The sequence below is a fragment of the Equus asinus genome, chromosome 13 (assembly GCF_041296235.1).
Source record: "Equus asinus isolate D_3611 breed Donkey chromosome 13, EquAss-T2T_v2, whole genome shotgun sequence".
Lineage (NCBI taxonomy): Eukaryota > Metazoa > Chordata > Mammalia > Perissodactyla > Equidae > Equus > Equus asinus.
Window position 1 is genome coordinate 55213359 of NC_091802.1, and position 25446 is coordinate 55238804.

Here is a 25446-nt window from a genome sequence, read left to right on the forward strand (position 1 = left end):
AAGTTCAAATCCTAACTCACCCACGTCCTGGCAGGAAAACTTGGTAAGTCCTTGAACCTCTCTGTGCCTCGATTCCTCATCTGTAAAATGGGGACAATAAGAAAGGTGCCCTCAAAGGGTTGTCGTGAGGATCAAACGAGTTACAGCAGGTAAAGCATTTAGGGGAGGGCACCTACCACATAGTGTATGTTTCCTGCTGCTGCTGTAACAAATTACCACAAATTTAGTGGCTTAATTAAAACAATACAAATTTATTCTCCTACAATTCCGGAGGCCAGAAGTACGAAATCAGTTCCACTGGGCTAAAGTCAAGAGGTCGACAGGGCTGGTTCCTTCTGGAGGCTCCAGGGGAGGGTCGCTTCCTTGCCTTTTCCAGCTTCTAAAGGCTGCGGCGGTCCTAGGCTCTGGCTGCCTCACTCCAACCTCTGCTTCCGTCATCTTGTGAACTTCTTACGTCCCTCTTGTAAGGACTCTTGTGATTATATTTAGGGCACATCTGGATAATCCAGAACAATGCCTCTCCCTCACACCCTCCCCTTTAGTACATGTGCACAGCCCGGTTTGCCACAGCAGGTAACACTCACAGGTCCTGGGGACTAGGATGCAGATAATTTTGGGGGCCACTGTTCAGTCCACCATACATGGTAAGCAATAAATAAAGGTCGATTACTATTATAATCATTATCGCCGCTATTTCTCCCTCGGCAGCCCCAGAGCATACCCCTAGCCCCTCCCAAGCTGTGTGGGAGAGGGAGGGATGTGGCGAGGTCCCTATCTATCTTCCAAAAGCCCCCTGAGCCCAGGTCAGAGCTGGAGGTGATGCTGGCTGGATGAGGCAGAGGCCTCAGTCACCGGTTGAATCCATGAGAGGACTGGGGACAGAAGGTAGACGAGGCAGGAATGCGTCCACAGACCTCAGGTGGGGTTGGAGAGGGGCCTGGAGCCCAGGCTAAGGCTTCCTGATGGTGCTGTACTCTGTGGGCTCCCCGTGGCTCCCGCTGGGAATGTGTGCAACGAGATGGCTTGTGTTGCTGTAGGTTGGTTCCTGATCCAAGGTGTCCAAAGACCGAGCTGGATAGGAAATGTCCTCCCTCAGAAAGGAGTCCTGCAACAAAGATGCACTTGGCTCAGAGAAGCTGGCAGGAGGCTGTGCCCACCGGTGGAGGAAGCCTCGGGTGAGGCTGTGAGGATAGACCCTTCAGGGCTTCTGAAGTCCACTCCCAGGTCCTCCAGCTCCCCCTCCCTCCACTCTGCCAGGCACCCTGAGCTCCACGCCAGGGCAACACGTTTCCCATGGGATCCCAGGAGAAGGTCACTCGGCTTATCTGGGTCTCCCCTGCCCAGCACAAAGGCCACGTTTGACCTATCTCTGAGTCCCCAGTGCTGATACCTTGTAAGGAGACACTTCCAAAAGCCAAAAGCATGCGGGACCTCTACAGGCAAGTCTATCAATGGCTGTGGCTTTTCCCAGCACCCACTTTCCTCCTCTGCACCCACAAGGGCGAGAGAAAGCCCATCCTCAAAAGGGGGGCAGTGGTGGGTCTGGCTCCAAGCCCCACAGCAGCCCCACCAAGTACACACCATGGTGACATATTCCCCTTCCACCTGGTCCACCTGGGCAGAGTAGGAGGGTTTTCTGGAGGCCTTCTTCCGCGAGGGGCCAGAGGAGGTTCCCGTGTGCTGCAGGGTCAGGTTCGCATAGCAGACGTCACTCTCCAAGGGCTGGAGCGCCTAGGAGAGGAAGCACAGGTTCCTCTTTCACCGTGGAACCAAGTCTGTCTGCTTCCCCGGGCACCCCTCTCCCAGCTTCCTCCCAGTCTCCCTCGCTGACCCCTCCCAGCCCTCCTCCCTTCTGGCAGTTTCCAGCACGCCCCACCCCATCCTCCCAGGGCCCTTTGCCAGGCTCTGCAGCTATGCCTGGAGTATATGGACCCTTTGGCACGTGGTTTGTCTGATACATCTGGACTTCGGTGCTCCTGGGAGATGGAAAATGAGAAAGGAGGGGAAGAGCTGTCTAGTGTCTCTGATACGACCTTGAGGACTCTCTTACCTGTTCTTGGGATATCTCAGGGGCTGAAAGGCAAAAACAATCAGAATTAGAAAGCCCCTCAGGTCTGGGAAAGAGCTGCATGGAAGAAAAGAGGTGAATTAGGCTCCAGGCTCAGAGAGAGGAGACTCAGTTCTAATTCTGACTCCTCAGATGACACCCTCTGTGACTTTGGTCACTTCACCTCTCTGAGCTTCCATTTCTCCACCTGAGAAATAAGGAGACCTCGGCCCACCTGTTCCCCACATCACAGAACCGTGTGATCAGCTGGTCAGGTGGCCCTGCCAGCCGTCAGCTCCCCTGGGATTAAGTTTCCTGCTGCACAATCCAGGCTCAGCCTGTCACTTCTGCTAGAGGCCCCACCTATAGCCCCACTATTGCTCTACCTGGTTCATCACTAGGGACTCAGCTCAAAGTCAACCTACCTTCCCTGGCTGCCCGGCTGTCTGCTCCCTCCCCGGCTCCCAGGGCACCTGATTGACACTGGCTCATCGCCTTTGTCCCACTGAATTCTGGTTAGCCTTCAGGTGGGCAGCGAGCTGCGGGCTGCTGGGTGGCTGAGCCCAGGCCTTCCTGGCATCCTAGTGCCAGCTGTGCCTCGCACATGATGACACAATCAGTGAGAGTTGTCTGTGGAGATAGGATTGCTCCAAGCTGCCCTCCCATTGGAGGACGAGAGCTGGGAGGGCACAGCGTGGACCAGCTTTCAGGTGCTCGCTGCTTCTTGTTTCTTTTTGGCTCCCCTCCACTCCTTCCTGCTCCCTCTTGCCCCCTGCTTTAGAGACAACAAAGAAACAAGAAGTCTCTCCCTTGGTTTTTAGTTTCAAAGGTCTAGATACCGAGGAGCACAGAGTGTACTTAGAACTTAGGTCACAGTTGGTACAATGGAGAAAATGTAGTAAACAGGAGTCAGGCTCCCCTCCTCCCAGACTACAAGGCTCCCCAGGCTGCAGGGGGGCAGTGTGGGAGACGTCCCCATGAGAGCTTAGGTCCCAGTGGGTTCTGAGAAGGGGAGGGGGTGCAATCAGCATGAGAAGGTGGAAGTGGAGCCAGACAGGAAAAGGGTTTGGTTGAGTCCAGAGCTCGTGACTGATGGGTGTGGGCTCGTGAGCAAAGAGGCTCTTCCCTCAGGAGCAGATGTTCACAGGACCAGCTCGTGGCCTGAGAAAGGGCCGGGGCAGAGGAGGAGCAAAAGTAGGAGTCACAACCCACCTTTCTGATCAAACCCAGAGGACTCTGTGACGTGTGTATCTGTGCTCATGTGTGCACATGTGTGTACCTGGGGCGGGGAGGGCTATGTTGCATGTGCATACATGTGCATGTGTTCATTCCTCTGTGTGTGTATGTGTGCCCATGTGTGTGTGTGTGTGTGTATCTGTGTCTCTCCCTGCCTCCATGTCAGCTCAGCACATCCTTGGCAACCACACAAATTCCACTGAAGTGTCTGGGCACCCTAGATGGATTGCCTGCCTAAGGCCATTGCCACCTCTGCCACCAAGAGCCAAATCAGGAAATAGAGAGGGAGGTGGGTCAGGAAGAAGAGAAGAGCAAGGAGGGATGTGTGGGTGGACAGTGCCAAAGCCCCCTGGGCTCACCTACGAGCTCCAGGCCTCCCTCCAGCCCCTCTTCTGCCAGCTGCCAGTGGCCTTAGGGACAGTGCCCTCCAGATCGTGTGGGTAATCTCTTGGCCAGATGGCTCCCGGATGACAATGCCGGCCACTGGCCCCACACACTTCCACCCAGCCCAGCCCCAGCCAGGCCAACTCACCTTTCTCCCGTTGCTTCACCATTCTCCAAGCCAAGAGTGAAGCCGCCACCGAGAGAAGCAGCAACACCGCAAAGATGAGGGGAATGAGGACGCTGAGCTTCAGGGAGACACTGCTGGAAACAGCAGAAGACACGCCGTGCATCCTGGTTCCCCTCCTGCCTTTGGGCCTTATCCCACCCACCCGCTAGCAGGGAGGGCCACACACCTTTTGACCTTTTGACCTGCAGGCCCGTGGTTTCCAGCCTGGGGACACCCGCTCCTGGGTGCCCTCAAAGACGGTTTTTTAAAAAAGGAGAGGAGGGCTCCACGAGGTGGTTTCAATGGGGCTCGAAGCCTCATAGAAACTGTATGGCGACAGGTTCTGAAAAGGTCCCCCGAGTCCTACACTTGCCCCCTGTACGAGGTTGAATAGTGTCCCCCACCCCTATAATTCCTGTTCACTCAGCACCTGTGAAGGTGACCTATTTGGAAATGACATCTTTACAGATGTAATTGAGTTAAAATGAGGTCATTCTACGTTAGAGTGGCTCTAATCCAATGACCGGTGCCCTTGTAAAAGGGAAATTTGGGCACAAGGACACACAGGGAGAAGTGCATGTCATGACAGAGGCAGAGATGGGAGCGATGCTGCCACAAGCAGAGGAACGCACGGATTGCTGGCAACCACCACAAGTTATGAGCGAGTCAGGGGACGGAGTCTACCTTTATAGACCCCAAGAAGGAACCAATCCTGCCGAGACCTTGATTTCAGGTTTCTGGCCCCCTCAGCTGCGAGAGCAAGTGGAAAGAGCCCCCAACATCCTCAATCTCTCAGAAGAAACTGAGGGTTCAGAGACAAGGTCTGGCCGGGACCTGGGACCACAAAGGATCCCCCATTAGAGAAGTCTGGGCCAAGTGGGCACAGGTGACAGCAGCATCAGAGCTGGCTTACCTGCTCTCGGAGTGGTGGCTGGTCACAGTTGGGGAGACTCGGGTCTCTTCTGGGGTGACTGGTGCTGTGGACATGGCGGTGGTGGTCGACACTGTAGTTGGCGCTGGGCGTACAGACCAGATTACACACTACTCTGCCTGCTAACACACCTGCAGCCCTGCACGTGGCTCTGAGTCTGGGGGCCTGAGGGCTGCCCTGGCCTGAGGAGCCTGGAGCAGGGCCATGGGGAGGGGCTGATAGCCTGGACTGCTCAAATCTCCATGGCCTCCAGGAGACGCAGAGCCTCAGAGGCAGGTGGGGCTGGGCACGGGTCCAGGGAGGACGTTGAGCAGGCCCTGGAAGGTGAGAGGGGGCCCAGGATGGCTCAGGACAAGGGAGTTGGAGTTCAGCTGGACTTAAACACTCCTGCTGCTCATGACAAGGGCTCAGCCAATGCGTCACCCCGTCTTATTTATCCAGCAAGGACAGGAGCACAATAGGGGCTTGCCCAGTGGCCAACACATGCAAGATCTGTGACCTCTAAGAACAAAATCATAAGGTTCGGGAAGAGCCTTTACTTTGGGCAAGTTATTAACCTTCCATGATGGGCACAGCTACTTCTCAGGAATATTGTCAGGATTCTATGAGATGACGACTGTGCTGCGCTTTGCCAGTACAACATGTCTCACAGGTTCCAGGGGTGGCGGCGACCCTGTGACATGTGCTCCCTCTTTGCCACAAGTGTGCCGTGAGCTGGTACTGCCTGTCTGAGGGTCAGCAGAAGCAGAGCCCAACAGAGGGACTTGTGAAAATTGAGGCACTGGGACCTCTGAACTGCCCCTCCCAGGAGTGCTTGCATTTGAGAAGGACTTAGGAAGAGAACATCACTAAGTCCAGACATGTGAATGGCTCGTGATGGGATTTCAGACACCAGAAATACAGCCTTTCGACTGTGGAGGTCTTTCCAGACCTCAGCAATTAACTACAGCATCACGACTGTGCTGGGCCTCTTTCCCCCGAGACTAGATATGGAATGGGGACAGCAGCTATGAAGTCCCAGCCCCAAACTCCACAAAGAGCAGGGACATCTGAGCTCTAGAGGTCCCAGAAGAGCATTGGCAGTTGTTGGGTGGGGTCTCTGGGTCCCATGGAAGAGGGTGCCTTTGGCCCATGGGCTGAAGCTGGGACCATCGCCTTGATCTCTACAGGCAATAGACTCAGGCACTGAGCTGTGCAGAGGAAAAGCATCTGCCTAGAAAGGCTTGAGCCCATCCTGGAGGAGGCCCTGGGAGCCAGGAGAGCATCTAGAGAGGCCCTGCCCCTCCCGATCCCAGGCGGTCAGTCAGGTAGACCTCAGGACTCAAGCGCCCTCTATGACAGTTCACTCTGAGTGACAGCTGAGTCACTGGAGAGGGACCTCAGGGACCAGAACAGAGCAGGCCCTGAAGAGACACATCCAAACACACACTCTTACCTGGGTCAATGGTCACTTTAACTTGGAATCCCAGGTCAGTTCCAGTTCTCTCAATCCCACACCAGTAAGTGTCTGCATCGTCTCGCCTGAGCTCCTCCATGGTCACGGTGAACGTGAGGTTTCTCTGATCGTCCCTGATGGACACACGGTCCTGCTCCACCTCCTGCTCTGATCCAGTGGTTATAACAAGGATCTTGCAGCTAGTCCAATCAGCTCCTCGACACCACCACTTCTTGTGGGTCTTCCATCCTGGGCCGTAGCGACACCGCACGGTCAACGAGCCCCGCTCTGGGCCTCTCATTACTTTTGGACCCATGATGGCAAATGAGCCTGGAAAACACAAATCCATGTACCTGTCACCTCCTCCCCTGAGGGCAGGGCCACAGCGTCCTGCATTGCAAATAGCTCCAATAAATCCAAGAGCATGCTCAGGTGAATAGCAGTCGAGGAAGGAATGCACTTTCCACAAGACAGACCTTTTGTCCTTCAAAATTCTACTGGTAAAAACCACCAGGCAAATCACCTAAGAGCACAACTACGGACCTCAAAGATACAATAATGTGGACACTGAGCAATACTAGCTTCCTGTAATTCATCCTCTCCCCCATCTATAGCCGATAAATCTTTATATTCCCAGCAATGTCCTTTTGCAGCCATCTCTGTGTTATGCTGGTCTGATGGGGAGGAAATATCAGAGGATCCATTTCCACAGGAGAATGATTGCTGCCCTGACTTTGCACTGATGACCTCGGGAGGTCCAGCCAAAGCATCCACATCACGTGGCTGTAGAAAGGTTGTTCCTAATGGTTATGCTGTAGTCCACCACCCTGGCAGGAACGCCTTTGAAGTTGACCAGAACAGTGATGCTAAATGGTCTCCATGTGCTATAGAATGCATATCACACAGATCCCATTTTATCCATTGAATAGCTTTGGTTCCTTTGTCAAAAATCAAATAAGTGAGTGATTTATGCATTTTCCATTCTTTTCCATTGATTCATCTGTCTGTCCTTATGCCAATCCATATTGTCTTGAATACTACAGCTTTGCCATAAGACAGGTGCTGTAGAGTGAAGCAGCATTTTCTTATGATATATGTTCTTGTTCTTTCTTTCATTTTCTCACCTCTGAAAGAGTCAGGATACAGGGAAATGTTTCCCTACTGTAAGAGAAACAACACTCCAAGCATGATGAAAACTGGCGCTGACACTAGGCCTCGGCAATAGACACCGGGACATGGTGAAGACCTCAGCAATCTGGAAAGCAAATGACCCCTGCACAGTCCCATTCCACTGCAGCCCATTGTGCTCACGCAAGAAGTGGGCCATGTGGTTTCAGACCTTTTCAATTTTTTGGAGTAGCCAGAAATCTGAATTTTGTGTGGAACCTCTCAATTTTAAAGACTGGCTTAACTAGGAACAACAACAGTGATGCAGTGCAGGCCACGCAAACCCTGTCTGCCACTGAACCTGGCTGTCAGTGCTCAACTCCAGATCTATATTCAGACATAAGGCCCTTTCCTGTCATTTTTTCTGTGCTGTCTTTATCAGGGTTTGATATTAGAGACATGCTAGTTTCACCTACTTTTGAATTGCCTTCCTTCCCTTTGAAGTCCTTGACTCTCTCCACCCCCAACATCTTTTGTCTTTAGCTGAGGATGGCATTTAAGGGGAGGGCTTTAGCCATTTTGTCAAGTTAATCTGCTTTCCTGGGTTTCTCTCGTGTGTACATGTTATTAAACTTTTGTCTGTTTTTCTCCTGTTACTCTGTTTCATGTCAACTTAATTTTAGGCTAGCCAGAAGAACCTTGAAGGGTAGAGGGAAATTTCTTCCCCCCATACAGTACTTACACAAACCTAGATGGTATAGGCTACTACACAACTAGGCCATATGGTACTAATCTTATAGGACCACCATTGTATACACAGTCCATCGTTGACCAAAATGTCATTATTCAGAGCATGACTGTATATCTCTCTGTATATATCAGAGATATACAGTCATGCATCCCTTAACAATGGGGACAGATTCTGAAAAATGTGTCATTAGGTGATTTCATCATCGTGCAAACATCATAGGGAGTACTTACACAAACCTAGAATGTATAGCCTATTACACACCTAGGCTGTATGGTACTAATCTTATGGGACCACTATCATATATGTGGTCTGTCATTGATTGAAATGCTATTAGGTGGTACATCACTGTACTAGAGATTATCTGAAGAGATGAACAGATGAGAATTTTTAGCATTTTAAAGATGAAAAATGAGAAAGGACTTACCCCACCAGATATTAAAACAACATCAGCCCATAATAAAGAAACCAGCTTGGAAATCTAATGAGAATAGATAAACATATCAATAGAATAGAGTCAATAAGCTGTAAACAGACCTAGTCTATTGAAGAAGTTCACACACACCACAGAAGACTATAAAGCTAAGTGAGGAGGGAAGGGTTATGGCATAAGCATTGCAGGATACTGTCACCTCTCAGCAAGCTTCACTTAGGTAAATTCAGGGAGTTTAAGGAGGTCAGCATAAAATAGCAAATCATTTTTTAAACTAGAAGAAAATAGACGTGAATCTTTATAAAATCTCTGAATTAAAGGGAGAACTTTCTAAACTTAAAATTAATGGGCAACACCCCCAGGATTGTGCATGTGAAAGAAAGTGCATCTCCTCCCACCTGGTACACCAGTTTGGCCAGTCAGCCAGAGTAAGGTACCCTCACCAGAGTACCTGCACATATGTTAGTAAAGCAGCAACTACAGGCAGGCAATTGCAGAAGGCCCTTGCCAGCATTGATACCAAAGGACAGGCACAGCTTCCAAGGATCATGGTGGGTTCAGAATACATAGCTCCTGCTCACCCCCCACAGTGACAGCAGGTGGAATCTGTGACCAGATACTACCAATATGCAAAGGCACAAATCCACCCCAGCAAATAATATGAGGATGTATATTAATACTCCAGACCAGAAGGAAAATGACAAGCACCCAGAAGTCAATCCTGAAGGCACAGAAATTTACAATCTAAATGACAGAGAATTCAAAATAGCTGTAAAAGAACTCCATGAGTTACAAGAAAATTCAGAAAGACAATTCAATGAAATCAGGAATAAAATTAATGAACAGAAGAATTATTCACAAAAGAGATTGAAACTATAAAGAAAAACCAATCAGAAATGTTGGAGATGAAAAACACAATGAATGAGATAAAGAAAAAACTGGAGTCCTTGAATAACAGAGCTGATATTATGGAGGACAGAATTAGCAATTTGGAGGACAGAAATATAGAAATGCTTCAGATGGAGGAAGAGAGAGAGCTAAGACTAAAAACAAATGAAGAAATTATCCAAGAAATATGTGACTCAATTAGGAAATGCAGCATAAGGATTATAGATATTCCAGAGGGAGAAGAGAGGGAGAAAGGAGCAGAAAGCTTGTTCAAAGAAATAATAGCTGAGAACCTCCTAAACCTGGGGAAGGAACTGGAACTACCAGTAAAAGAAGCCAATAGAACTCCTAATTATATCCATGTAAAAAGACCTTTTCCAAGGTATATATTAGTAAAACTGGAAAAAGTCAATGACAAAGAAAAAATATTAAGAGCAGCAAGGCAGAAGAAAATAACTTACAAAGGCACCCCTATCAGGCCTTCAGCAGATTTCTCAGCAGAAACCTTACAGGCTAGGAGAGAGTGGAATGATATATTCAAAATTCTGAAAGATAAAAATTTTAGCCAAGAATACTCTATCCAGTAAAAATACCCTTCAGATATGATGGAGAAATAAAAACTTTCCCAGATGAAACAAAGCTGAGGGAGTTCATTGCCACAAGACACCCCCTACAAGAAATGATGGAGAAGGCCCTCAAATACCTGAAAAAAAAAAAAGCATTTACAAAGCCTTGAGCAAGGAGATAAATAGGCAGAGAAAATCAGAAAATTGCAGCTATCAGAACAGGTTAGCAAACACTTAATTATAACATTAAAGATAAAGGGAAGGAAAACATAAAAAAAAAACTATAATCTCATTATTTTAACCACAAACTAACAACACAAAATGGAATAAGTTGTGACAACAATAACTTAGAAGGGGAAGAGAAATAGGATGGAACCCACTTAGACTAAGGAAATAAGAGGTTAACAGAAAATGGACTATCTCATCTACGAGATTTTTTTTACACAAACCTCATGGTAATGACTAAACAAATAATCAGAACAGAGACACAAATGATAAATAAAGAAAAAACTGAGAAAACCACCATAGAGAACTACTTAATTGAATTGGTAGTCCAAAATACATGGGATGAGAAACAAGAGAAATACAGAACAACTGGAAAACAAGTGATAAAATGGCATTGTTAAGCCCTCATATATCAATAATCACTCTAAACATAAATGGATTGAATTCTCCAATCAGAAGACACAGAGTAGCTGGGTGGATTAAAAAACAAAATCCAACAATATGCTGCCTTCAGGAAACACATGTCAGCTCTAAAGACAAACACAGGCTGACAGTGAAGGAATGGAAGATGATACTCCAAGCTAATGGCAAACAAAAGAAAGAAGGTGTTGCCATACTTATATCAGACAAAACAGATTTCAAGACAAAAAAGGAGATAACGACAAACAAACACACAGCAACAGAGATTGGACTGGTGGTTACCATAGAGGAGGAGGGGATGGCAAAAGGGGTGATTAGGCACATGTGTGGTCATGGATTATAATTAGTTTTTGGGTGGTGAACATGATGTAGTCTACACAGAATTTGAAATATATTACAATGTACACCTGAAAGTTAAATAATGTTATAATCCAATGTTACTGCAATAAAAAATAAAAATTAAATAAAAGATTAAAAAGGCAATGAGAGACAAAGAGGGGCAGTATATAATGATAAAAGGGACACTCCACCATGAAGACATAATACTCATTAATATACATGCACCCAACACAGGAGCACCAAAATACATAACGCAACTATTAACAAACCTGAAAGGAGATATTAACAAAAACACAATAATAGCAGGGACCTTAACACCCCACTTACATCAATAGATAGATATCCAATAGAAAGTCAACAAGGAAATAGTGGAATTAAATGAAAAAGTAGACCAGACGGACTTAATGGATAGATATAGAACTCTCCATCCAAAAACAGCAGAATATGCATTCTTCTCAAGTGCACTTGGAACATTCTCAAAGATAGACCATATGTTGGGAAACAAGGCAAGCCTCAATAAATTTAAGAAGATTGAAATCTTATCAAGATTCTTTTCCGACCATAATGCTGTGAAACTAGAAATCAACTGCAAGAGAAAAGTTGGGAAAGTGACAAATGTGTGGAGACTAAACAACATGCTACCGAACAACCAATGGATCATTGGAGAAATTAAAGGAGAAATCAAAAAATATCTGGAGACAAACGAAAATGAAAATACACCACAGCAGCTCATATGGAATGCAGCAAAAGCAATCTTAAGAAGGAAATTCATAGCAATACAGTCCCACCTTAACAAACAAGAAAAATCTCAAATAAGCAATCTTAAACTACACCTAACAGAGCTGGAAAAAGATGAACAAGCAAAGCCCAAAGTCAGCAGAAGGAGGGAAATAATAAAAGTTAGAGCAGAAATAAATGAAGTTGAAACAACGAAAAAAAAAAAACAGTAGAAAGGATCAATGAAACTAAGAGCTTCTTCTTTGAGAAGGTAAACAAAACTGACAACCCTTAGCCAGACTCATGAAAAAAAAAAAGAGAAGGCTCAAATAAATAGAATTAAAAATGAAAGAGGAGAAATTGCAACGGATACAACAGAAGTACAAAGGATTATAAGAGAATAGTGTGAAAAACTATATGCCCACAAATTGGACAATCTAGAAGAAATGGATAAATTCTTAGACTCATACAACCTCCCAAAACTGAGTCAAGAAGAAATAGAGAATCTGAATAGACCAATCACAAGTAAAGAGATTGAAACAGTAATCAACAACCTCCCAAAATATAAAAGTCCAAGACCAGATGGCTTCTCTGGAGAATTCTACCAAACATTCAAAGAAGATTTATTACCTATTCTTCTCAAACTATTCCAAAAATTAAAGATGACAGAACACTTTCTAACCCATTTTATGAGGCCAACATGACTCTGATCCCAAAGTCAGACAAGGACAACACAAAGAAGGAAAATTACAGGTCAATATCGCTGATGAACATAGATGCAAAAATCCTCTACAAAGTATTGGCAAACCAAATACAGCAATATATTAAAATGATCACACACCATGATCAAGTGGGATTTATACGAGGGACACAGTGATGGTTCAACATCTACAAATCAATCAATGTAATATACCACATTAACAAAATGAGGAATAAAAACCACACGATCATCTCAATAGATGCAGAGAAAGCATTTGACAAGATCCAACATCCGTTTATGATAAAAACTCTCAATAAAATGGGCATAGAAGGAAAGCACCTCAACATAATAAAGGCCATATATGACAAATTCACAGCCAACATCATACTTAACAGGGAAAAACTGAAAGCCATCCCTCTGAGAACAGGACCAAGACAAGTGTGCCCACTCTCGCCACTCTTATTCAACATATTACTGGAGGTTTTGGCCAGAGCAATTAGGCAGGAAAAAGAAATGAAGGGTATCCAAACAGGCAACAAAGAAGTAAAACTCTCGTTGTTTGCAGACAACATGATTTTATATATAGAAAACCCTAAAGAATCCATCAGAAAACTATTAGAAATAATCAACAATGACAGAAAAGTTGCAGAGTACAAAATCAACTTACAAAAGTCAGTTGCATTTCTGTACTCTAATAACGATCTAGTGGGAAGAGAACTCGAGAATACAATCCCATAGCAACAAAAAGAATAAAATATCTAGGAATAAATTTAACCAAAGAGGTGAAAGACCTATACACTGAAAACTATAAGACATTATTGAAAGAAATTGAAGAAGACATAAAGAAATGGAAAGATATTCCATGCTCATGGATTGGAAGAATAAATATAGTTAAAATGTCCATGCTACCTAAAGAAATCTACAGATTCAATGCAATCCCAATCAGAATCCCAATGACATTCTTCACGAAAATAGAACAAAGAATCCTAAGATTCATATGGCGCAACAAAAGACTCTGGATAGCTAAAGTAATCCTGAGAAAAAAGAACAAAGCTGAAGGCATCACAATCCCTGTCTTCAACATATCCTGCAAAGCTGCAGTAATCAAAACAGTATGGTAATGGTACAAAAACAGACACACAGATCAATGGAACAGTATTGAAAGCCCAGAAAAAAAACCACACATCTACGGACAGCTAATCTTTGACAAAGGAGCTAAGAACATACAATGGAGAAAGGAAAGCCTCTTCAATAAATGGTGCTGGGAAAACTGGACAGCCACATGCAAAAGAATGAAAGTAGACCACTATCTTGCACTATACACAAAAATTAACTCAAAATGTATTAAAGACTTGAATGTAAGACCTGAAACCATAAAACTCCTAAAAGAAAATATAGGCAGTACACTCTTTGACATCCATCTTAGCAGCATCTTTTCAAATACTGTGTCTACCAAGGCAAGAGAAACAAAAGAAAAAATTAACAAATAGGTCTGCATCAGACTAAAAGCTTCTGGAAGGCAAAGAAAACCATGAACAAAATGAAAGGACGACCCACCAATTGGGAGAAAATATTTGCAAATCACGTATCTAACAAGGAGTTAAGGGGCTGGCCCAGTGGCGCAGTGGTTAAGTTCGCACATTCCGCTTCTCTGCGGCCCTGGGTTCGCCGGTTCGGATCCCGGGTGCGGACATGGTATGCCATGATGTGGTAGGTGTCCCACATATAAAGTAGAGGAGGATGGGCACGGATGTTAGCCCAGGGCCAGGCTTCCTCAGCAAAAACGAGGAGGACTGGGAGTAGTTAGCTCAGGGCTAATCTTCCTCAAAAAAAAAAAATAAAACCAAGGAGTTAATATCCAAAATATCTAAAGAACACATAGAGCTCAACAACAAAAAAACTAAACAACCCGATCAAAAAATGGGCAGAGGCTATGAACAGACATTTTCCCAAAGAAGATATACAGATGGCCAACAGACACACGAAAAGATGTTCAACATCACTAATTATTAGGAAAATGCAAATCAAAACTACAATGGGATATCACCTCACACCCATCAGAATGGCTATAATCACCAAGACAAAAAAATAGCAAATGTTGGAGAGGATGTGGAGAACAGGGAACCCTCATCCACTGCTCGTGGGAATGCAAACTGGTGCAGCCACTATGAACAACAGTATGCAGATTTCTCAAAAAATTAAAATTAGAAATAACATATGACCCAACTATCCCACTACTGGGTATTTACCCAAAGAACTTGAAATCAACAATTTAAAGAGACTTATGCACCCCTATAATTCATTGCAGCATTATTCACAATAGCCAAGATGTGGAAGCCACCCAAGTGCCCACCGACTGATGAATGGATAAAAAAGATGTGGCATGTATATACAATGGAATACTACTCAGCCATAAAAAAGACAAAATCCTCCCATTTACAACAACATGGATGGACCTTGAGGGTATTATGTTAAGCGAAATAAGCCAGACAGAGAAAGACAAACACCGTATGATTTCATTCCTATGCGGAAGATAAACCAATACATGGACAAAGAGAACAGATTAGTGGTTACCAGAGGGGAAGAGGGTTGGGGTTTGGCATAAGGGGTAAAGGGGCACATTTATGGCAACTGACAAATAATAATGTACAACTGAAATTTCACAATGTTATAAACTATTATGACCTCAATAAAGTAAAAAATAATTTAAAAAATTAATGGCGACATCACACAAGAGTCAGTAAATTTGACTATATCCAAATGTAACACTTGGACGTACTAATAAAAAAGACTGAGAAGGTGAGGAATAGACCGGGAGAAATACGTAGAACAAATAACATAGAAAAGGATTAATACCCTTTCTCTTTCTAAAGCATACAGACAAGAAAGACATTAAGACCTCATATGGGAACTGATAAGGGATAAGACAACGCAAGTCACAAAGAGAAAATTCAGGTGGATAATAAAATTTGAAATGTTCAATTTAATCTAGCAAATAAAAACATTCTAAATGATGTCATTTTCACATATCAAACGAACCAAATTTTTATGACTAACATACTGCTGACGTGGCTGGGGGGGAACAGGCACGCTGAGAAGCTGCTGGTCGGGATGGAACTGGTCGAGCCCGTGCAGAAGCAGCAGGGCAGTCGTACGTACCAAAAACACTCACGCCCTTTGCTCCAGTAATTACATTTCTAGGATTTGGTCCCTGGGAAATAATCAGAGAGGCTAACAAAAATGTGTGCACAAAGATTCATTACATAATTACATGTAATAGCAAAAACAAAGAAAAAAAGGTTAACCTATCCATTAGGGAAGTAATTAAGTATAAAATGAAATAGAATGCAGACACTGATATATACTTAGAAATATTTTTAATTATGTGGAAATCTTCATATGAAGTGAAAATGTTTTTTTAGATATCATATATAATATAATCTCAACAAAGTTTTAAAATATGCATAAAGGGGCCAGCCCGGGGCATAGCGGTTAAGTTCCCGTATTCCGCTTTGGCCGCCTGGGGTTCGTGGGTTCAGATCCTGGGCATGGACATACACACAGCTTATCAAGCCATGCTGTGGCAGTCGTCCCACATAGAAAGCAGAGTAAGATGGACACGGATGTTAGCTCAGGGTTAATCTTCCTCAAAAAAAAAAAAACAATATGCATAGAAAAAATATTAAAAGGAAATAAGTCAAAATGTTAACAAATGGTTGCCTTAGGCATTAAGATTATGGACCCACTTTTTTCTATGTTTCCTAATTCTTCATTTTTTTCTGTACTTTCCTAAGTATCAACAATTACTACTTATCACTTTGAAAATCATAGAAAAAGAATCTAGGGCCTGGTCAGGGCTGTTTAATGGTGTGCTAGGCAGAATGATGACTCCCCAGGATGTCGACGTCCTAAACCCCAGAACAGGTGAATACGTTTAACCTTCCATGGCACAAAGGGACTTTGCAAATGTGATTCAGTCAAGGGTCTTGAGATGGAGAGATTATCCCGGATTATCCTGGTAGGACCAATACAATCACAAAGGTCCTTATCAGAGGGAGGCAGGGGGGTCAGAGGCACAGAAGGAGAGGTGATGATGAAGCAGAAGTTAGAGTGATGTGGGGCCACACGCCAAGGAATGCCGGCAGCTTCTGGAAGCTGGAAAAGTCAAGGAATCAGATTCTCCTACTACAGCCACCAGGAAGAATGCAGTCCAGTTGACCCATTTTATTTTAGACTTCTGACCTCCAGGCTGTAACATCATAAACTTGTGTGGTTTTAAGCCACTCAGTTTGTGGTGATATGTCCCAGGAGTCCTAGGAAACTAATACAGAGGGCCACTCCATCCTTAGTTGCCCTGTTAGACAATCTCACCTGAGCATTTGGTATTGGGCCTGACTCTGGAACCATCTTCTCCACTCACTTCTTGGACCTCACTATCCAGGCGCTCGCTCCCTATCAAGCTCAGCAGAGCACGGGTCCTGCCGTCTGAACCCTCCCGACACAGAAGGCAGCCCTGAGTTCTAAGGAGCAGCATCCTCCTCAGGCATGGTTACTCATGGCCTAGATGATCAGGAATAACCTTAGATCAGGAGGAAACTGAGCCCCAGGAGGAGGTGACTGGCTCACCATCCGTGAGTGACAGTCAGGACCGGACCCCATCTCCAGCATGGCACAGGACATCAGCTAGTCTCCACTCTGGGTCGGCACATCTGGGGTCTTATCCTTCTCTGCCACCACTTAGGGTGAGGCTTAAGTTGGACAAGGCAGATCATTTTTCTCTGAAAAAATAGGATAATTAAAAATATCTTCCTTTTTCACAGAAAATGAATGCTTTAAAGACCAGTGGGAACTTTCTGGTTGATTTCCTTTTCTTGTGCACAGTCATACATCGCTTAACAACAGGGACATGTTCTGAGAAATGTGTTGCTAGGCAATTTCATCATTGTGCGAACATCATAGCATGTACTTACACAAACCTAGATGGTGCAGCCCACTACACACCTGGGCTACATGGTACTAATCTTACGGGCCCACCATCAGATTTGTGGTCTGTCATTGACTGAAACATCCTTATGTAGTGCATGACTGTACTTTTAAAACAATGAACTCTTCGGAAGAGGGAAGCAGCGCCAGGGAAATTCGTTACTTGTGACTGGAAGTTCCGTGGTGAGAGGTGGCATAGAGGTGCACATGAGCAAGCGGGTTCCTATCAGCACACAGCTGTGCCTGCTCGCTTGAGACGGATATTCCCCCTCTGCCTCGATCATGCTCAAACCACAGGTGCCCACACACACACCCCAGCACTACTCTCACTTCTGCTCACCGTCAAGTTCCCTATTTCCAGATATCAGTGAAAAAAAGCATTCCTTTATATGCACATATATGTCTTGCCAGTTTGCCTCCTAACATCTCACTCAAAGTCTGCCTTCTCCATTTCTACGCCAAAACTCAGGGCTGAGCACCCACAAACCACGCCCAGCTCTGCCTTTGCCAGTCTTGTGGTCCTGGATGTGTCACTTTCCTCCCCTAAGACCCTCTCCACAAAGAGATAGTCACGTCCTCCCAATCTGCCCCACCAGGCTGTTCCGAAGCAGGGAACAAAGCCACACCGGCCTTTCTCTTCCTCAGACTTGCCACAGCCAAGCTCATTTCACATCGCAGCCTTGGCACTTGCTGCTCCCTGTGCCTGGAAAGCTGTCCTCAAGCTTACATGCCTGCTCCTTCTTGTCTTCCAGGCCCCAGCTTGGACGTCTCCTGCTCATAGGGGTGCTCTCAGCCCACGCCATCCAAGCACTGCCACCGCCCCCTGGGGCTCCATGAGTCGGGGCACCTAGCTCGGCTTTCCCCATGGCACACATCACTTCTTGGAAGTATCATTTTCATTTCTATGACTGATGAAACGAGCGATCAGATTAGACCATGGAAATCGTCACAACTCACAAAGGGCTTGCTGGTTGCCACAAACTTCCTTCCAGAGCCTCAGATCTGCACACATGCCGAATGCTGCCTAGAAAATTTCTCAGAACTCCCCTGCTTCCACGTCTTCCTCTGCTCCTTGGTTATTTTCTTATTGAGACACAATTCACACACCATACAATTCACCCCTTTACAGTGTACAATTCTGGTTTTTAGGACATTCACAAAACTGTGCAAACATCACCACTAGCTAATTCCACAACATTTTCATCACCCCAGAAAGAAACCCCACTCTTCCCTACTCTCTCCCCAGCCCCCTCACCACCCCTGGCAGCCACTAATCTGCTTTCTGTCTATATGAATTTAGGTATGTTGGACATTTCATATAAATGGAATCATACGATATATAGCCTTTTGTGTCTGGATTCTTTCACTCAGCGTAATGTTTTCAAGGTTCACCCACCTTGAAGCCTGTATCAGTATTTGTTGCTTTTTACAGCTGAATAATATTCTATTGTATGGGTATGCCATATTTTATTCATCCGTCTGTCAGCTGATGCAGATTTATGTTGTTTCCGCTGCTTGACTGTTAGGAACAATGTTGCCATGGACATTTGCATACAAGTTTTTTCATGGACATTTGTTTTCAATTCCCTTGGGTATGTACCTAGGAGTGGGCTTGCTGGGTGATGTGGTAACCACATGTTTGACATTTTGAGGAATGCCAAATTGTTTTCCAAAGTGGCTGCACCATTTTACATCCTCATGAGCAATGTGTGTCCTCTCCAGTTAATGTTAAGAGTCTCAACCGTTCAGTTCTATGAAAGTAGAAAGAGAAAAAAATGGTCTGTGTTGACAGGGGGTGGGGATCATATCATTTCCTCTCCACTAGGTACATTCACTCATTCGACTAATATTTACTATTCATCTAATCTGTACCTGGTATGGTTGTTAGGTACAAAAAAATCCCTGCTCACCTGAAACTTACATTCTATCAAGGTGGGGGAAGGGAGGGAAAAAACAATGGAGAAAAATAATGCAAGGAAATTGCTATTTTAATTGGGGTCATCAATGAAAGACTCAGTAAGAAGCAAAGACATGAAGGATGTGAGGGACTGGAGCCTGTGGCTATCTGGGGAAGAGTATTCTGGGCAGAGAGAACAGCAAGTGCAAAGGTCCTGAGGCAGGGGTGTACCCTAGCATGTTCAAAGAACACCTAAGAGGCCAGTGCAGTTGGAGTGGGTTGAGCCAGGGGGAGCAGAGAAGAAGAGGAGACCAGGGAGATGACGTGGAGGGGAACCAGATGATGAGCACCTTGTAGCCTCTGTAAGGACTCTGGATTTTTACTCTGAGTAGGATGAGAGGTCATTGGAGCATTTTGACCAGAGGAGAGACAGGATCTGGCCCACAATTTCAAAGGATCTTTATGGGATATGAGAGAAGAGATGGCTTCCCCCCCAGGTTTTGCCTGAGCCCCTAGACAGATGGCGTTCCCAAACACAAAGATGAGAGAGAAAGAAATTTGAGGGGGAAGATGTGGTCAGGTCATGTTTGAAATGGCATCATCTGAGTGGAGCTGTTGAATGGGCAGCTGGACAGAAGATTCTGGAGTCCAGGGGCTGTCCAGGCTGGGTATAAAAAATTGGGAGTCATCTGTACAGAGATGGTATGTATAGCCAGGAGAGGGGTTGAGATCAACAAAGGAGTAACTCTGGACCAAGAGGAAGCCCAAAGACTGAGCCCTGAGGCCCTCTAACACTTCAAAGTCAAGAAAATCCCCTTAATTTGTTGTTTTACTGTTGAAATTTACTTGAGCCCTCAGTCTCCGCTCACATCTCAGCCCCTCCTTTCCTCTTTGTCCCGACCAAGCTCACCTCCTCTTGACTTTTCCTGTCCCTCAGAAACTTTTCTATTTCCTTCCAAGCCAAATGCCTAGAATCTCCCCTCTCTCCCTGTCTGGCAAACTCCCTGCTTTCCTTTCTTCAAAGCCCCCTCCACCCTCACTTCTTCCTCGAAGCCTTCCCTTGCTCATAATGCGTTCCAGAGGGTCACAGTGCCTGAGCAAGTATTCACCAGCTGTCCTGAGCAACTAGGGCTCCTCTGCTTGTCCCTGATGAGTGGGGCTCATCAGCCCATCCATTTTCCGCCCCTGGATGGTCAGGAATGATGCCTTGTACTGGGTTCATTATGAAGGCCATGCTCCATACTTCTGTGTTGGCAACTGTGGGCACTAAAACACTGGGTGAGTGACTGAGTGGGTCAAACACACGGGCTCCTTACTTGAAGGAACTTCCTAGAATGGGGTCAGCTTCTCAGAAGGACACTTGGCGGGAACCTCTCCTCCCTCTGCCAGCCGCTTCCTCCTGCCTGATAAGCGTTTCCCACGAGTACAGACCCAGGCCCCGCTCACCTGACAACCCGAAGAGGAGGAGAAAGAAGAGCAGCAGGTGCATTTTCTCTTCACACAGGTTCCCCTGGGTCAAGCCTGCCAGCAAGAGCCAACTACAGACTGGACTCCCTCATCTCCCAAGCCTTCTGCTTTTGCTCACTCTCGCTCTTACACTTCCTCCTTCAGACACTTCCCACTGGTCAATAAAACTAAAAGAGGAAGGAGGTGGGATGGGTGAAATTTCAAGGCAGTTAGCAACGCAACAAGTCGTAGTGATCATGAATAAGCTTTTGAGAAATACCTCCCTGCTCAGAGCCATGATGGGTTCTCTAAAAAGAGACCTTTGCAGCTGCTTCTTGGTCTTGTGGAGACTTGCAGACACAGACCCACTGGGTTTGGTTCTTACACAATCCTTCTGCCTGGTGGGAAGACCGGGGCAGGGAGAACCCAGCTTCATCAGAGACATCTTAGAGAGCCAAGGCTGATGGACACAATGCCCTAAACATGGAATTGCATGTGTAGCCAGATTCTTGAAAGTCCAGAAGGTCAGGAGGTCAACCATATTAAGGAGAGCTTGGGTCCAAGTCAGAAAGCCAGAGGGGAGATTCTAGACCAGAGAGTGGCATAAGGGGGTGAGGGGTAATCAAAACCCAGACTACACAGAAAGGAGCTCGAAGAGTAGAGGCATGTGAGAAGGGAACTACTGGTCGAATGGGCAAGAGGGGCTCCTGTCCCAAGAACATACCAGAAACTCTTACTGCTGTGCCCCAGCCCGTGGATATTGACACCAGCCTGAATCCTCCAGAAACTTGTCGGTTATATCAGGGCTCCTTCCAGCTCATTGCTCATGGCTGTTACCCCCTCGCTCCGCACTCCCATGTTATAACAAGTGCCTTGCAAAGCTGGAAGAGAGGAAGCACCTGCTCTCTGGGTCTCACTCCCTTCTTTCTGACAACCTTGTGCCCATCCCCCGCCCCCCTCCCCATCGGGGTCTCAGTGAGCCCTTGGGGTAGGAAAATATAGGGCCTGTCTCATATTTTGCTCCTGGAACCACTTTTGCAATGTGTCACACACACCCTATGACTTCTTGAGAAGCAAGTGAGTCCCAAGGAGGGACAAAAGCCCCTCACATTGTAATCAGGAATGAGTAGGTGTGCAGGAGGGTTATTTGCATGGAAAAACACAGCAGCTGATAAGCCGAGGCTTTTCCAGGATGTGGTCAGAGACTGCCTTTCTCTTTACATATCTCCAGACCGTAAAGTAAGGTCCACAATACGGGGTGAGGGCCCGTCAGCCCCTGGTCCCCACTGCTCAGCAAGCCTGTCCTCTGCCCAGGGCACTGTCTAGTTACGCTGAGAGACAGCGGGCCTCTGCAAACAGGGACCCATTTGGCTTCCAGGGGAAATGGCCGAGGAATTAAGAAAGATGGGACAGCCCTGAAAAACAAGGGGGCAGATGTTTTGTGGGTTGTAGGATGATCTTTCCTTTCCTAGGCATGGGAAGTAAAGAGTGAACAGCATCGGAGTTGCTCACACTTCTGTTGTGGCCCAACCCCCTGGTCCCAGGCCCTCCCGGGCCCAGCTTACCCAAGGAGGACTCCCCTTTGATCAAGCACAGAGGCTCATCCGAGTGTCCCTGAGCCGTGGCAAGACTGCTCCTCTAAACCAGTGCCTCTGGGGACTACAGGAGAGTCAGCCTATTCTAGAGGCCTGCGTTCGCAAAGACCCATCTGGGGCCCAATCCTGGCTTGGCCATTGACTTCCGCAGGAGTCAGCTAGCCGGGGTCTCCAGGCCTCCACAGCCCCATCTGTGAAACAACAGATTGGATGGATCATCTGAGATTGCCCCTGCCCTAAAGCACCTGTGTGTATGTGTGCATGACGAATAGGAGTCCTTGTGTATGTGTGCACGTGTATGCATGCCTGTTTGAGCACACATGTGGGGTGTTCCTGTTTGTGTGCGGGCATACGTGTGGGAGCTATGTGTATACACGTATACTGCTGTGTGTGCCAGTGCTGTGTATGCGCACGTGAGTTGTGTGTGCATGTATACATCACGTGTGTGCTATGGTGCATTGTGTGTGCGCATTGTGTGTGTTGATGCATTCATTGGGTTCTCCTGGTTGCAGGAAACAAAGACTTGCTCAAGCTACTCCTCTTGGTCCCGTTGGACTTACAAAGTACAGGCCATCTTTTCAGAACCCCATCTGTTCGTAGAGGGAGGAGCTCCTATATTGAAAGGGCTGGTTTTGTTGGGTCTCTCTCACTCTGGAATAGAAGGTCCACGAGAAATTGGTTGCAAGGCCCACTTGAGAATTAGAAAACCAAAGTCTAAACCAGGTGGAACTGAAGAAAACCAAGGAACTAGGCCTCTCGGTGGACGAGCAACAGGAAACAGCCTTCAGCCAGACTTCATCAGGACCAGAGCAGACAGTGGCCCAGAACGCAGTCACCTTGGGGCTGGAGGGGCTTCGCTGGGCTCTGCGCCAGCGTGACAGTGGCGCTGCTGCAGTCCCATGCACGGCTCCACTCAGTGGGGCTTCTAGCTGCTCACTTCTTCATGAGAGTGAGGAAAAGGCGGATTTGCCATGAAGCTAACGGAGCTTAAACGTCAGCACCCCTCACCTGATCAGGCTCCTTTCAAAGCCCTTTATCAAATTTTGTGTTCGTAATTTGGGGATCCTTTTTCTTAAAAAGGGCCCCGATGCTGTATAAGCTTCAGGCCTGTGGTAGATGGTCCCATCCTGGATAACCACCCTCTGACCCCAAACCTGTTCTCACTGAAGACACGGAGTCTCTTTCTCCACTCCTTGAGTCTGGACCAGACCTGTGACCTACTCTGCCCAAGAAAATGCAGCGTAAGTGATGGTGTGCCAGTTCCAAGCCTCAGCCTGAGGAGGCCTCCTGCATTCCTCCCGCTCTCGTGCACACACCTCTGCTTCTGCCATGAGAACACACCAGGCTAGCCACTGGGTGGGTTGAGAGACACATGGAGCAGAGCCAAACTGCCCCAGCCAGCAGGCAGCTGACACTCAACGCACAAGAGAGCCCACCGGAGACCAGAAGCACCACCTAGATTAAACTGCAGACTCACACACTCGTTGTAGGCCAGTGAGTTTGGGACAGTTCCTTGCAGCATTATTGTGACAATAGGAACTAAAAGAAGACCCCACAAACCTAGACCTTGCCTACAGCAGCTGCCTCACCCTCCACTCCGTACGACTTTAGCTGTTCCATGGCTTCTCCTCCCCTCTGCCCTTCTGACTTTCCCTCGCAGCTCTTCATGAATGGCCCCTCCTGCCCCCCGCTTCAAGACCCCCACCCACCTTTCTCCCCCTGATGTTGTTCAGATCAGAGCAGACCTTGGACCAATAGAGCCATCAGTGGCTTGTGATTCAAAACAACAAGTTGGTCTAAATTACAAAAGCAATACATGTTCATTTTAGGAAAATAAATTTTGAAATAAAGATAAGGTTTAAAAAAATTAATTTTCTCTAATCTCACCACTGAGATAATCACTTTTAACATTAAGCTTATGGTTTGCCCATCTTTGGTCTCTTCCTGCAGAAATGCCAGGTCACTGCAGAAATCAGACGGAGTCACCAATGGGTGAGCTCATGTCACTCATTGCTCAACAGATTTTCACTGCAAACACCGTCTACTTTGGAAAAAGATGTCCTATAAAACAAATATCACCAAGAAGGATGTTTTTAAAACTTTTGAGAGCCAGCTCGCATTTCTTTTTGGTGGAAATGCATCCAGGGACAGCAACCCCAACTCCTCTTGGTCACTTTGGACTTGCAAACCACAGACAATCTTTTCAGAAACCAACTTGTTCATCAGTGAAGGAACCTCTGTATTGAAGGACCAATTTTGTTGGGTCTCTCCCACTCTGGATTAGAAGGTCCCTGGGGGCTATATCTTCAACTGATAAAACCACATTTGGCACATGGTAGTTGCTCAATAAATAATTGATGGAAAATGAATAAAGGAATGAACTATTGTCATTTCTGCATTATCATTCTTCCCCTGGCCTTGTAGGTTCTGCTGGGAAACTCTGTCTAGCACCTAAGAACCAGTCATAAACCGTAATTGTTCTCAGCGACCATTCCCGAACCCTTTCAGATCACCTTGGACTCAACTGCGCTTCATCGTCTCTACTCACTATGTGCTATGCTCCATATTTTTATACTTATCACATTGAATCCTCACTACAAATCTAGAGGAAAGGCGATGCTATTCCCATTTTTCAGATAAAGATATTAAAGCTCAGAGAGCAAGTAACTTGTCCAAGGTCACATGGCTATTAATTGGCAAAGCTGGAATTCAACTCTGGGTCTCGCTCATATAAGTATGCCATCCTGCCTCCTGCTGGGGAGGTCCACAGAGAAGTCAGCTGCCCTTTGATCCTGTTAGTGCTGACAATGAAGAAGGAACCTGACTTCAAAGGGTTAATAAGACAGCGCATCCTTGAGCTGGTTGTCATCAGTGTATTCACTCCATGGTTGTTTTTAAAACAAGCTCTCCAAAAATAAAAGAACGTATTATCATGGATTGGAAACCGACTTAATGAAGCGGGTAACTGATAACACCAACCTTTAGCATTTTCCAGGTCTTATGTCCCTTTTTGCAGTCTGTGGAATAGGAAACTGAGTCTCGACCAAGCTCTTGTCCAGGAATTCAGGCAGAGGCAAAGCTTATTTTTGAGAAAAACATGGGTCTCCAAAGAGTGAGTTAACCCTCTGCAAGGGTGAGAAGAGGAAAGGGCTCTTTGATTTTCAGGACAGAGTGTCTGTCATC

The 25446-nt window shown here is 46.2% G+C and overlaps 2 protein-coding genes across 3 annotated transcripts in view; one reads left to right on the forward strand and one right to left on the reverse strand.

Annotated features, from left to right (window-relative positions):
* RAB37 (RAB37, member RAS oncogene family) overlaps nucleotides 1-25446 on the forward strand; it is a 61007-nt gene that overhangs the window by 16529 nt on the left and 19032 nt on the right. The window lies entirely within an intron of this gene.
* On the reverse strand, nucleotides 232-20789 carry LOC106830265 (CMRF35-like molecule 1). The gene is made up of 8 exons (XM_070482182.1): nucleotides 20669-20789; nucleotides 6815-7325; nucleotides 6200-6567; nucleotides 4747-4810; nucleotides 3816-3928; nucleotides 2051-2073; nucleotides 1582-1731; nucleotides 232-1105 (listed from the first exon to the last, which is right to left on the reverse strand). Exons 2-8 carry the CDS (start codon nucleotides 6973-6975, stop codon nucleotides 950-952), a joined length of 1035 nt encoding a protein of 344 aa, XP_070338283.1. The 5' UTR covers nucleotides 6976-7325; nucleotides 20669-20789; the 3' UTR covers nucleotides 232-949.

Coding starts and splice junctions, on each gene's coding strand:
- LOC106830265 (XM_070482182.1), bottom strand. CDS start 6,975: ATGTGGATGCTTTGGCTGGACCTCCCGAGGTCATCAGTGCAAAGTCAG. Junction 2,074..3,815: donor GGTGAAGCAACGGGAGAAAG/GTGAGTTGGCCT, acceptor TTTGCCTTTCAG/CCCCTGAGATATCCCAAGAA. Junction 1,106..1,581: donor AAGGGGAATATGTCACCATG/GTGTGTACTTGG, acceptor TCTTTGTTGCAG/GACTCCTTTCTGAGGGAGGA.